At 43.1% G+C, this 15143-nt stretch overlaps 1 protein-coding gene across 1 annotated transcript in view; it reads right to left on the bottom strand.

Annotated features, from left to right (window-relative positions):
• The window catches only part of ATP6V0A2 (ATPase H+ transporting V0 subunit a2), a 54377-nt gene that overhangs the window by 37332 nt on the left and 1902 nt on the right, over positions 1 to 15143 (bottom strand). The window contains exons 2-3 of the mRNA XM_018557411.1: positions 14847 to 14994; positions 7183 to 7261 (exon numbers count right to left, since the gene is read on the bottom strand). Of these exons, the coding sequence (XP_018412913.1) occupies positions 7183 to 7261; positions 14847 to 14963 (196 nt within the window). The 5' untranslated portion in view covers positions 14964 to 14994. The remainder of the gene's footprint in view (positions 1 to 7182; positions 7262 to 14846; positions 14995 to 15143) is intronic.

Below are 15143 nucleotides of genomic sequence, written 5' to 3'. Positions count from 1 at the left end.
AATTTCCCCCCCCCCCCCTTTCCCTTCCTGCTGCTGTTCAGGAGAGCAGCAACGAGTCAGCGCTGGTCCAGTGGGAGGAGCTCCAAGTGGGGTCCTAGTTTATCTGGCCGGCGACCCGGCAGTCGCTGGCCAGCTAAATTAGGACCCCACCTGGAGCTCCTCCCACCAGACCAGCGCTGACTTGCCGCTGCTCTCCCGCACAGCGCCGACTACGACCTCACCAGCGTGGCACATCGTGAGGCATCGGCCATCATCGAGCAGTGAGTGAGGGCTAGGGGGGTCCCTATTAAGAAGCTATTAATATTAGCAGAGGATAATTGTAAATCTATTGTCTGCAGTGTGTACTCTATATATATTACATATAGAGCACACACTGCAGACAATAGATTTACAATTATCCCCTGCTAATATGAATGGGTTAAATGATCCATAGTACATAACATGTAGTTGTATTATGGATCATTTAATCCATTCATGTTAGCAGGGGAGAATTGTAACTATTACTGCCGTGTACTCTATATGTAGTACACACACATACATACATACATATATGTGTGTGTGTGTGTGTGTGTGTGTGTGTGTGTGTGTGTACTACATATAGAGTACACGGCAGTAATAGTTACAATTCTCCCCTGCTAACATGAATGGATTAAATGATCCATAATACAACTACATGTTAGTACACTGCAGCAATAGATTTACAATTATCCTCGGCTAACATGAATGGGTAAATGATCCATAGTACATAACATGTACTTGTACTACGGATCATTTAACCTATCAATATTTGCACGGGATAATTGTAAATCTATTGCTGCAGGGTATTGGGAATATGTACTATATATCGATATGTATGTATATATGTATATGTGATTATATATATATATATATACACACACACATACATACACACATATCACATATACATACACACACACATATCGATATATAGTACATATTCCCAATACCCTGCAGCAATAGATTTACAATTATCCCCTGCTAATATTGATAGGTTAAATGATCCGTAGTACAAGTACATGTTATGTACTATGGATCATTTACCCATTCATGTTAGCCGAGGATAATTGTAAATCTATTGCTGCAGTGTACTATATGTAGTACATAGTACATGTTACACACGTCCAGTACACTGCAGCAATAGATTTACAATTCTCCCCTGCTAATATGAATGGGTTAAAAGATCCATAGTACATAATAGTACAATATGTAGTTGTACTATGGATCATTTAACCTATTCATGTTAGCAGGGGAGAATTGTAATTCTATTGCTGCAGACTGAAGTAGGGCTGCAACAACTAAATCGACATAATTGATTAAAATCGATACTTGAAAAAGTTGTCAACTTTTTCAATCATCGATTAATCGGCTTCCGATTGGTTGGCCCTGTTCACGGCTCCACACACACTGCGTGTCGCACCTCCTCCCCACCTCACGCTCACCGCCTGCCCGCCCAAATCCACGATCGGCACAGGGGACACGGAAGAAGTAAAGAGGAGCAAGTGTGGGCGGATGACAGCCGCCAATAGACTGGCCCGATCTCTGAAACAAGTTGCTGGAAGACTGCTCAGGTAATCCTGCACTTTCCCACACATGGTGCTCTGTAATGTATTGCTGGGATTTGTTGTATTCCTCTATAGCTGGTGGTATTCTCCATTGCGCTGTATAGAGGACTACAAAACCCAGCAATAGTACATTATAGCTGGTGGTATTCTCCATTGCGCTGTATAGAGGACTACAAAACCCAGCAATAGTACATTATAGCTGGTGGTATTCTCCATTGCGCTGTATAGAGGACTACAAAACCCAGCAATAGTACATTATAGCTGGTGGTATTCTCCATTGCGCTGTATAGAGGACTACAAAATCAAGGAATAGTACATTATACAATGCAGAATACCGCCAGCTATAGAGGACTACAAAACCCAGCAATAGTACATTATACAGCGCAATGCAGAATACCACCAGCTATAATGTACTATTGCTGGGATTTGTTGTATTCCTCTATAGCTGGTGGTATTCTGCATTGTGCTGTACAATGTACTATTGCTGGGTTTTGTAGTCCTCTATAGCCGGTGCCATTCTGCATTCATTGCTGTATAAATGTTACACTTTTCATTTCACTATATTGCACATCACAGTTTTGTTTTGTTTTTTTAATTCCACCGCTCCAAGCTTGCTCCTGTGATGGACTACAATCTCAATACAAACTCATAGTCCATCACTGGAGCCATTTTTTATCCGATTAATCGAACTTAATAAATCGGCTAACTAATCGATTTTGAAAATAATCGTTAGCTGCAGCTCTAGACTGCAGTGTACGGGACGTGTGTGCTGTATATGTACTATGGATCATGATTTAACCTATTCATGTTAGCAGGGCAGAATTGTGAACTTCCTCCCACAAGCTGAGCACCAAGTCGCGATACAGCCATCCTGCCCAGCGCCGACCACGAGATCAGGGCAACAGGGATCGGAGTGAAACTGTGAGTGAGGGAAGCTGGGACAGGGCTGGCTGAAAAATCTATTGCTACAATGTACTGGAAGTGTGTACTGTATATGTAGTAAAACTATATACAGCACACGCCTCCACTACAGCAATAGAGTTACAATTTCTCCCCTGCTAACATGAATAGGTTAAATCATGAGCCATAGTACATAACATGTAGTTGTACTATGGATCATTTAGGGCTTGTTCACACCAAATGCAGACCAGATCTGCATGAGTTTCTGCACACGCAGTGCAGTGGGTTGTGTCGCGTTTTTGATGTGTTCCGGGCCGTTTTGGGTTAAAAAAAAAAATTTACATTTAGAATGTGCTTTTAGTGCGTTCGAGGGTGTTTGCATGCATTCCAGAGCGTTCCAGAGCAGGTAAAATATGGCTTGCTGCAGTTTTTTTACATGCTTCGGAACTGAACGCTGCGGTGTGAACTAGAGCCCAAAATACCATTGGAATGCATTAGACGCAGTTTTGATCTGGTCTGTAACTGCTCCTGGAACGTGCTTGGTGTGAACAAGGCCTTAACCTATTCATGTTAGCAGGGGAGAATTGTAACTATTACTGCAGTGTACTGGATGTGTGTACCAGGTTAAATGATCCATAGTACACACTTCCAGTACACTGTAGTAACAGAGTTACAATTCTCCCCTGCTAGCATGAACAGGTTAAATGATCCCAGAGGCAGATGCATGATCGGATTTGTAGTTTCACGACAGCTGTGTGAAAGCAAATATAGATGTTTTATTGTTCTAAAACGGGCCGTTCCCGGGAAGGACAGGTGCTGCGTGTGATTGTACGCAGCAACCTGTTCTTCTCTATGGGAGGATGTGGCCTACTTTGCCCTACGCTCACCCACCCTGCACGTCCATGAAGGTGTCCGTACTCATACACAGACAGGTGCCCGAGCACGGACACCCGCATGGATGTGCAGTTCGGGTGTGCATACGGCCGCATCCTCCCATAGAGAAGAACAGGCTGCTGCGTACAATCACACGCAACACCTGTCCTTCCGGGGAACGCCCCATTACGACCGTGCATGCCGCATGGATCTGTACGGGCCGACACTTAGCTGTGTGAATGAGGCCTTAGCGTTGCAGGGAAGCAAGGGTCTGAGGTGGGCTGTATAGGATCTCTGGTTGGCTCTGCAGGGTCTCAGGCAGAGACTGCCAAAGACCCCGCACATCCCACTGTAGACCTTGCACAGCACTCCTGAGTTCCTGAAAACCCCACCAGAGACCCCTCCAGAGCCCACCATAGACCTTGCACAGCCCACCATAGACCCTGCACAGAGACTCTCAAGTGGGCTGTGCTGGATCTATTATGGGCTGTACAAGGTCCCTTTCCCTGCACACATGCTGCCCCTCTTACCTGCACCTCCCCAGCCTGCTTCCAGGATATGCCTCTTCTTCCTGCATCTTCGTCCAGCCGCCGAAGCTTCTTCCTCCAGCCACCCGCAGCCTCCGCCGGCCGGGCCGCCTCTCTCACGGTCCCATCAGCAGTCTTCCTCCGTGCCTAGACCCGGCGGCACAATGGCTTCCTGGACCCGCCTGCAGACTCCGCCGGCCGGGCCGCGTCTCCCTCGGCCCCGCCTCCTCTGTCACACGGCAGCTCGCGGCCAGTCCCTACTAGAAGCCACACGCCTCCTGTGACTCACCTCCCCTCCCGCCGCCTGTTACTATGGACGCGGCCGGGAGGGGAGGACACAAATTAGCGTCCTCCCGTCACCCTAGGCTCAGTATACTGCTCGCGGTATACAGAGAGGCCACAGTATACCGCAAGCAACTGCTCGCAGTATACCGAGACAATTATGTCTGGATCCGCCCAGCTGCGTGAGTGACAGCTGGCTCTGCCTATCTAGAGGCAGAGTCAGCTGTACCCGCCCCCTCCCCTGTCCGATCTGCCAGTCAGCGCTGGCGGATCGGGGAGGGAAGAATCCAGCCCCTCCCGTCACGGCAGAGAGCTGTGACAGGATCGAGAGGTGAGCGAACGCCGGTATGTGTTCGCTCACTTCTCGATCGACTGAGCTGACCTGTGACAGTCTCATTGTCACAGGTCGGCTAGAACTATGAGGTGAGTGAAAAGCACTCACCTCATAGTTCTCCTTTAACTATTAATAATAATGTGTCTTATTTGTGTATGACTTGGCTGTATATCCTCAAATATCTCCAAATTGGTTCTTCCTTCTGGAGGTTGGCTACTTTTGTCCTCCATGGTCCCTGTGTGTGTGTGTAAAGTAGCCACCGCACCAAGCTTGCTCCCATCATGAGATTGCAGTTCATCACGGGAGTGAGCTTGGAGCGGTGACTACTTTACAACACACACAGGGACCATGGGGAACAAAAGTAGCCACCCTCCAGAAGGAAGGACAGTGTCAGCACCAATTCAGAGATGATTTGAGGATCTACAGATGAGTGGTACACAAATAACATACATTTTTGTTAAAAATACATTCAAGTACCTTGGCTATGAAGATTGACTCCCTACTTTAAGAATACCAGTGGATGCCAGAGGGGGTGCAATAGTAGTTGGTTACAAGCAAAACCAAAATTAATTAATTCAAGAAATTGCATCAAACGAAGTTCCAAAGCCCAACACTGAAAACTTCCACCACCTAGCACACGTTCACGTCTGTGAATGGCCACATTTACAATGCCTTATCCTATAATTGCTTTGGTGAGGTTGCCATGTGCAGTTTTCCCGATAAGAGAACATATTAGGTCATGTGCTTGTTATAGAAGATATGTTCCATCAGGAAGAACATTAGCTTGTAGCAATCTCTGTACTAAATGTAACAAGCTAGACATCTGTACTTTGTTTTATGTAAAACATTACTTTCATGTGACAGCACAAATTCCTGTACAAACTGGAAAGAGTCTGCTGTCACTGGCGTAAACTTGAAGCCTTCCTCCTCTGTGGCTTTATTCAACAAGGAAAAAAAAAAAAAGACAGAATATAATCTGAACACATCTTCAATTGTAACTCAAATCAGAAAATTATTTTCAAGTTTTGGAGCGAGTGGAGAAGGGTAACATTCCATGTAAGGTCTTTAAAAGTAGAACTAAAGCCATTTTATTTCTTTTTAAATAAAGGGAGGGTTTTAACCACTCTCAGAATTTTACTGCTGTCTGTGTTCCATTGGAGAGATATCCCCTCACTTCCTGTCCAATAGCCACAACAGGAAGTGAGAGGAAATCCCTGGTGGTCAGCAGGGTCACCAATGGAAGATTTCGTATCTATTCTTGTTCTGGTGACAATCCAAAATGTGGAATTTTCTTTCACTTATCACCATAATAGAGAGGATGAATCTCCCTAACAGGGACACAGACAGCAATAACAAACCCCAAAAGGTATTCTAATCTCTCTTTATTCAAAACTAAATTTAAAAAAAAAAAAAAAAAAATTGCCTTCAGTTCCACTTTAGGGCTACCTGGGGCAAAATTGACCCTCACCTCCTATCCTACGGAAAATGGTCTCACTAGACGGGAAGTTGGGGAAAATCTGAAACAGGGACACAGAAATAAAAATCAGATGTTCTAGTAATTCCGAAATCTATAAAAGAAAGCATTTTTTCCTGTCTGTGTTGCTGTTGGAACAATCCCTTCACTTCCTATTTGGTGAAGCAATGTCACTAGGACAGGAAAGTGAGGGTCTCTCTAACAGAGCCCTGGATGGCAATAAAAAGCTGACAGAGTGCGAACCCTTCCACACTCCATTCAAAACCAGAAGCAAGAAGTTTTAGCTGGATAGATACTTTAAAGGAACTGCACAGTACCAAGAGAAATATACATGTGTCATTACTAAACACATTCTGAAGATGCAAGTTGACTGGCTGTGTCTCACTGAACCAGGTATTCATCTATTAGACTGAAGTTCTAACTTGTGACCCAATTTCATGGTCCAGGCCACTGTGATTACGGAAACCACTGAATTAGAATGATTTCCAGGGAGCTACAAAAGAAATGGCAGCATCCGCGTTTTCCAAGCGCATCTCCTTAATGCAAACACTCCAGGAGTAAAAGGAATTTCTCCTGAAAAAAAAGCAGTGCACTTCCTGGTATGTAACTGCTTATATTCCAATAGCTGTATATCTGCAGTGCGAGATCTAAGGCACTGCTGCCGCTGACTGCTAATCTTACAAGATTTAGACTGAGACTTGGTAAAGTCAATACACTGCTGCTTGCTGGAGAGGGATCTGCACTGCATCTAGCTGCTTCTGCTTCATTCTGTGCTTCCACCACCTCTCCTGCTGCTTCTTTATTATCCCCCCACTAATTATCAGACCACCAGTCAACAGAGGGTAGCTCTGACATGAGAAAGGAAAACCTCGCCTCTTTACCAATATGGCATCCCCCAAACAGAGAACGGACAGAACAAAACATGGTAAGTTAGTAATGAAGATCAGTGGCAAGGAGCCCACAAGCAACACTGGTGACTAGTCAGTTGCTTTTTGGCCACAATCTTAGATCCTTTATAAATTATAAGTAATCATTCAATGCATCCAATATCTTATGGCCAGTGAAGTGGTCTTGAATTTTTGCTTGCATATGTACTACTAATTTTATTAAGTATGCAGTTGTCAAAGCCCCTCAAAATAAAGCCCAATAAAAGAAAGCAATAGGGTAAACATATCACAAAACACAAACCTAGATCTTCTGACTACCCACCTAATATTCTTTCCAACTCTTCACACTTCTTTACTTCACCAACAAATTTTCTCTGGAAGGCACTTACATGAGGGTTGAGCTGTTAAGATAAAAATGTGACATTTGTTTGAAATACACAAGTAAACCCAGCCCATGAGGAGGACCTCTATGATCATTTCATGTAGGTATAACAGATTATCTCAATTCTATGTCTTTAGAACATATGCAGCAAAGCAATGAGGCCAACAAACCACTCCCCGCAGGTATCACAGTTGTAATGTCATGTTGATTTTTCATCTTTTGTCTATTCATAAAAAACCTACATCAATATAGCAAAGTATTGTGTTGCTATCTGTTGACTTTTTAAAATAAAATTAAGTTTAACTGCAATAAAAGGCGGCATAGAAAAGTACAGCAAGAGTTAGGCTGGGTTCACACCATTTTCCGGACCAGATCTGGTATATAGTGCATTGCATTTTTGTGGCAATTTTTTTGGTCTTACAGGTGCGTTCCAGTGCATTTCATGCGTTTTTGATGCATTTCAGACCAGACCAAAAAAAATAGGACTAGCAGTATTTTTCTGGTCTAGTCAGGAACGGACTGCACTGGTGGGAACAGAGGCAAGAAATAGCATAGGGATACATTGGGGTGCATTTTGGGTCCAGAAACAGTCTGGTATGGAGGTAATCTGTATGTGGTGTGAATGGGCCCTCAACCACCAGACATCCAGGTACATTGCATGACACACAATGAACTATAAACACTATTGTACAAAAGGAATGAAAGTGGTATTGTTAGATAACAAGCCCACAGAGGTTGTTAGTGACAGAAAATGTCACAAAAGGAGGATATTCTAATCTTTGGTGAATATATTTTATAGGCCTGTGGACTTGTATCTGGCAAGGTTACAGTCCCAGTGAGTAGGTCACCAAGGATGTCCAGGACAAAAACAATTCAAAGATGCAAAATAGACGAGAGGGAAGGAAGCAGGGAGAAAGGTATAGCAAGATAGAGCTGGGTGTACAGCGGGAGGAAAGGGAAGTGGGTTACCCCAAAGGTGTACGTGTGTCATAGCCAAGACACAGATTGACTTAGATAGGAGCCCGTTTGTAGGAAGGTTTGAAAATCTGAAAAAAAAAATCGAGCTTGTATCTATTATGTACTGTATCCGTGCAGTCAAGCTCTCCATCCTCATGATATGGCACATCTCTCTAACCTGCTCAGTTATGGATGAACTCTCAGTGCAATACCTATTATGGGGAAACCTGTCAACTGTGCAATTAATGTTTCCATGGTGGTTCAACCCTTCTGTGCTGCCATGGATGTAAGTGCAACGTCCGTGTCAGCAGCCTGGAGTCAATGTACATTTATGCGGCTGACTGTGGCTTTGTATTGGAAGTGCTTCCAAGACTCAAACAGCATGCCACATTCCCTGAATGAGCTGGCACTACTCAAAACATGGTACTGCCAGCTCATTCCAGCAGAGGAACTATAAGGCATAACGTGAACTCCAGGGAAGCTTCAAAACTTGTTTTTATCCAAGGTACCTCAAAATGCAGATTTCTGTAGTTTTATATAGCTTATCCCCTGCTCTCACAGATTTCTCCTCTCAGTGCAAAACGGACCCCAAAGCCTCCTCTCTTTAGTGATCCATTGATTGCAGGCGCTCGGACATTGTCATATTCAATGCAGGACCAGCAGTCCTGAATTGTAAGTGAAGACGTCGCTGGCCAGCCTGCAACCCAGAGCGCTGAAGGGAAGAGGATGGTTGCTAGGGGAGCAAGGGAAAAGGTAAGTGAAGCTGCTTAAATAGAACCCTAGAAAAAAAAATGGGCACTTAAAACTTTGCAGATTGGGGGGAGCCCCACTCAAAATTTCAGTCCTAAATCTGTCAATTAAGCCAGATCATTGTGAAGGTGCTGAATCAGCCAACCTGAAATCAGCCATCTTGCCTGCATTAACAAAGCATCTAAAAAAGGAAAGAAATATTTTTTTAAAAAGTTATTTTTCAGAATGCAGTGTAAATAGGAATACATAGCAAACATACAGAGGCGTTTTCTCAAATTTGACTGCAAAAGTGAAAATACACTTCAAGGTGCTATCATCTTTTCACTCATGTGGCAGACAGTTTTGCTGCTGTTTCAGTGCTTTGCCTCTGTTATTTTTATACAGCCTTCATTCTCCCTCCACCTACTACTACAAAATCTAACAGAGACGAAATGAAATGCCAAGTTTCCCCCGCCTATGTTATCAATAACCATCTATGATAAAGTTTAAGATGCTACACCTTTGACCTTCAGGATAATAAAGTAGAAAAGCATAAATAACTATATTAGTTTAACTGCATACAAAAAGCAAAAACTTGCACTGCAGCATACAAATAGGGGTTCATGTTGACAGGTGCTTTCCCGCATTTTAATGCCCCTCAAACACAGGTCAGAAAATCCCACTGACGGTAATTAAGCAAAATTCAATGGTGGGATTTGACTTGCTTTATGTTTCTTCTGATGGAGCATGTCCTAAAAGCGGACCTTTAGCACTGACTAAAAATTACATCAGCATACAGCTCTTGATGCCGATATGAAATCTTACATTCATTAGCTAAACAAACATAATTTTTATTTTACTTTACAATTTAATTTTGTTCCCACTTCCTGGTCCACTTTGACACAAATGATGTAATCATGCCAAAGCATTGCATCCTGGAAAGGTTACATCAGCAGAGCATTGCTGGGAGATCTCATCTGTAATCTCATGAGATCAAGGAAAGGCATTTTCCTCCCCTGAGATGATGTGCATTGTCACATGTCCTAGTCACATGTGCCAGAGTTCCAGGGAGTAAAGGGAGATCTAAAACCTGCCCTTAGTTAACATGGCTACTATCAGAAGACTAGGGAAGAAATAAAAAATAAGGTATGCAAAAAATAAAAAGCTGCAATTATCTAGAAGTATGTGTTTGTAGATTACATAGTTACATAGTATTTGAGGTTGAATAAAGACATTAGTCCATCAAGTCCAACCTATTAGGATCTCATTCTAGGAGTACCTGTACCCCTGTATATTACGGTCCCTTAAGAAATCGTCCAAAAGTTTCTTGAACTATTCCACATTCTTTGCTGAAATCACCGCCTGTGGCAGTGAGTTCCAGACCCTAACTGATCTTACTGTGAAGAACCCCCTTCGCCCCTTGTGCTGGAATTTTTTTCCCACCAATTTTAGGTGGTGGCCTCTAGTTTTTGTAACGGAGTTAATTTTAAAAAGTTTATCGCTAATGTTGCTACCACCATTGAACATTTTGTACATGGAGATCATATCCCCCCTTAATCTCCTCACCTCCAATGTGAACGTGTTTAAATTTAGTAGCCTTGTCTCACTAAATTGTCATCACTAAACATTTCTAAAAGGTGTCTTTGTTGTTTTTTGAAGATAAGGGTAAAGTTCCTATTTACGGTGTATTTGAACTGCAGGCAAAGCTAGTCAAATGCAGTGTTTTCTTATCAAACGCTGCATTTTGCTTTTGAAAAAAGCATTGCTTGACTCTAACCTCCATCGACATGAACCCCATAGCTTTTTCGAGGACAATGTTTTTGTATACCCTCTCTTCTAAGTTGTAGTTGCTTTTATTTTTAATCTACCAGCCGAACTGGTTCTTAGAGCCAAATACATTGTACTAATCCAATATCAAACCTGGGCGCACAGAAGAACAGATTTTTGAGAAAATCTTTTTACGCTTCCTCCAAGTTTGGTTTTAATCTATTAGGTACTTCATATTAGCTCAGACAAAAAACTTCCCTATGAGAAATAGGGAACAGCTATTGCTGAAAGGTTATTAATATACTGTTTTTAGATTTCAGTTCTTTGTTTTAAAAGAAATCAGAAAGCACCATTTTCCAAACTCATCTTCTAATGCCATCAGCAACGCTTGTTTAGCAGGTAACCTTTCATGTGCACAGGTTAAGTCACAATGTCAAAGTAAAGCAATTTAGATATTAACAAAATACAAATGTTCTGTGGGACTTGGACACTAGTATAAATGTAAGCCTTATAGCGAACCTGTGCATAATGCATGCAGGGGAACACAAATGGTTACAAGTTAGTAAAGCAAACTTGTTGGTGTGCATGGGACAGCCCCACCTTGGTGTGCATGGGACAGCCCCACCTTGGTGTGCATGGGACAGCCCCACCTTGGTGTGCATGGGACAGCCCCACCTTGGTGTGCATGGGACAGCCCCACCTTGGTGTGCATGGGACAGCCCCACGATCTGCCTGTCCAAGATAGGCAGATTGTACGTTTTTTTAAATTACCTTACAACCATCGCAAGACAAAAGTCTTACGATGGTTGTAAGGTGTGTGCCCAGCCTAATAGAGCATCTTAATGTGCCCATACACCTTACAATTATCTGCAGATTTTCTGTGGTCAGAAGAAAAAAAGTGCAACAGATTGGCCCAGGTGGAGATTACTCCATCCACACAGTTAAGTGTAGATGGAGGAATCTGTTGCACCTTTTCCACCTGACCACAGAAAGTCTGCAGATAATTGTAAGGTGTATGGCCAGCTTTAGGTTACTGGTCTCTTAGGGAACTCATAACATAACTATAGGTACCCACATTTAAAGTAGATCTAAAACCCCACAGAAGATATAACATGTAAAAGTAATTTCAAAAGTTCTTTTCAAATTCTCTTGGAATCAGCAGCTTTCATTAAAACAATACCCGATACCTCTCTGGTAGACTATAAAGAATTACCTTACCAGATGGCAGAAAATGGAATGCACTTTATATAGATGTAATAATTATTTTAAAAAAATGTATTCGGCTTGTTTCATAAAGAGAAAAATATTAATAAAATGTTTATTATTATACAGGATCTTTAGTTTGTGCAGCGCTTTACAATATAAGGAAGACATTACAGTTACAATACAAATCAAGACAAGATGGTAAAGAGGGCCCTGCCTGTGAGGGCTTACAATCTAACATACACATTCAAATCTCTCTCTCTCTCTATATCTATATATATATAATTAGGGCTGGTAATGATTAAAAATTTCCTGTTCGATTAATTGAAATTTTGATTAATCGATTAATTATAACGCACATACACATCCAACTACATTGGCCTATACACATACAGCACAGCAATGAAGTAATAAAATGAACTAGGATCACTGCCAATGCCGGGGATCCCAACCTGAAATAAGTCATTTAAGGGAGGTGTCCCTCTCCCCCCCATCCGTGGAGGGGTTAACGATTAATCGAGGGATTAATCGTTAATTTCCGCAGCCCTAATTATATATATATATATATACACACACACACACACACACACACACACATACATATATATATACACATATACACATACGACCAGCTTTTTGATTGTGCTACTAGGTACTTGGCTATTCTTTGCACTTTAAAATTGGGGGCACCCCATAAAACTGTCGGGTGCAGTGTGCTTATAAGCAAGCCTGTTACTACAGTAGGCTTTTGGAAACATGGTATACCTTAACAGAACAAATAACGTAAGTACTTAACTTTCCTGCTGCCTATATGATTCTGATACTCTGCTGACGTCCACAGATTAATTATGTAGCGGTCAGCAGGAGGACCCATAAGATGGACAGCTTGACTGACAATTACTCAGACGTGGAACACTGTACTCAAATGACTTTTATATCATTTTGAGAGAAGATTTTGAGACGGCTAGAGCTTCCTGTGGGTGGTACTTAATAACCATTGGTTTTTATTTTTTACTATATAAAAACGGGAAAAAATGTTGAAAACAATGTTAACCTTACTAGTGTAAACATATCAAATAAATATGCCAGCACAGTGCAAACACTCCCACAATTACCCCTTTTTGGAAAGTAGACACACCAAGGTGATTCAATTTTTTTTTTGCCTCAATTGAGTTGGTTATATATAGAAAATAAAATGCGCATAGCCTTAAAATGTCACAAACTGAAGCCAAGTGCAAGTCTTCCATTATTAGTTGAAGAAGGTTCCCTGGAGGATCAAATGACATTGTGTGCAATGGCTAGATGTCATGGATAAACCAAAACACTTTAAACCCATTCAAAACAATCCCACAATCTTTGGTGGTCACCACCCCCATTTATTGGTGGTAGAGATGAGGCTGGGCTTGGTACAAACCAAGTTCGGCTGAGTTTGCCCAAGCCTGCTCAAAACACTGAGTGCCACCCAATCAGGTGCGTCGAGGTGCATTCCCTGCCCCAGTTATACGTCACAAAGGGGTAGGGAATGTCCACGCCGCAACTGCCAACACTGGTTGGGTCTGGAGTAGGGGGTGGCAGTGAGGGGTTTTGAGTGGGCCTGGGCAAACTCAGGTGAACTGGGATCACAGAAAGCCCAGACTCAGCACTACTTGGTGGTCAGCAGCATTTTCAAACATCCCTTCCCTCCAAACACTCCCACAAGATTGGTGGTTACTGGAATTTTAAACCCCCCTCCCAAAAAAAATTAAAAACGATGGTCAGCAAGTTGGGTGCGTGCATAAAAGGTAAACAAAAATGGATGTACAGGTATGTCTACCCTTCCAAGTAAGGGCATAGTCAAGCTGTTTAGTTACAATGACTGAACATAAAGTATTTAAAAGAGAAGTATTTGGATAGTAAAATATACTCTTCTAAAATACCAAGAACCGGCGGGGGACACTGCAGCTGTCACATGGCAGCTCTTTATACCGAGAGCTGAGTGATCATGTAATTGCCAATTGCTCAGCACATGGTTTCCGTCAGTCACCTCTCCCTGCAGGGACTTCCCCCTTCCCTCTCTGTTACCCCAGCGCTCACTATGAAGGGACAGATAGGCTGGGGGCAGGCACAGCTGTGCTGGCTCTGGAGAGGCGGAGCCAGCTATCAGGAAGACAGGTGGATTCCAACAATTTTGTCACGATCCTTACCAGCTGAAGTACGGCTCTGGGCTGTCAGCATATAGCGGGCAGTAGCCTTCTATAGGTGGACTATGGGTCACCAGAGTACATTAGTGATAAAGATTTGGCTTTACTTCTGTTTAAGCTTGCTTAGGATTAATTTCTATAAAGTTAGAAGCTGTGATGCATAACATTATGAACATGTTGTCTTTGGAATGCACTCATTAAAGATTGGTTATTCAATGTACATATTGTTAACTGTAGAAGTCACACTGAGCGATGAGGACGACGGGAAATAGGGAGGGTAGAAAAATCAAACTTTTTTCTTTAGCGGTACATTTCAGAAATCCTATCAGGTAGTGATTTTTACAGAGGGAGGAGGCCTGGACATTATAAGTAGACCTGGCATTGTACAGTAAGACAACACCCACCTCCACCATGGCCAGCGATCACTGCTGCACATTGACATACTTTGTGTTGTCCACTATCTTCACCCCACAGGGTCCTCTCCCCACCATTGAAGGACCAGTTGGTTGTCTCCCCACCATTGAAGGACCAGGTGGAGATGCCCCCACCATTGAAGGACCAGTTGGAGATGCCCCCCTGTTCCTGATTTACAGAGACATAGTGAAGCTGTGCAAACAAGACTCAAGGAGCACTTCACAGGAAATGACAGCCGATGAATGGAAGTGTTCGTCCCCTTGTGTCTATGTTACAGGTCCTCCTGGAGCACTTTAGCTGACCAGACTTCATGTTAGGACAGACATCAACACACACACACACTCCAATACTCACATCCCTGAACTCTGCCAGCCCCATCTCCCCCAGTTCGCTGACACAATCATAAGCCGAGCCGGCCTGGAGGAAAAGCTGTGCCAGGCACATGGCCTCACTCCGGAATAGAGACCCCATTGTGTATATCCGCCAGTCCTGGCCCGAGATCCTAGAAACTCTCCACTCTACTCCACGTCGCTTCCCAACTCATTCCTCGCACAGCACTTCCGGGATGTCCAGACTTCCGGTGATTGGTAGCGCAGACAGCCCGCCCTGGAAGGAGGAACCCGGCTAGAGGGATCCGCTAACGTCACTCAG

This window comes from Nanorana parkeri, unplaced genomic scaffold, assembly GCF_000935625.1.
Source record: "Nanorana parkeri isolate BGI_ZX_2015 unplaced genomic scaffold, ASM93562v1 scaffold13, whole genome shotgun sequence".
Classification (NCBI taxonomy): Eukaryota; Metazoa; Chordata; class Amphibia; order Anura; family Dicroglossidae; genus Nanorana; species Nanorana parkeri.
This window is presented reverse-complemented; position numbering and strand designations above follow the sequence as displayed.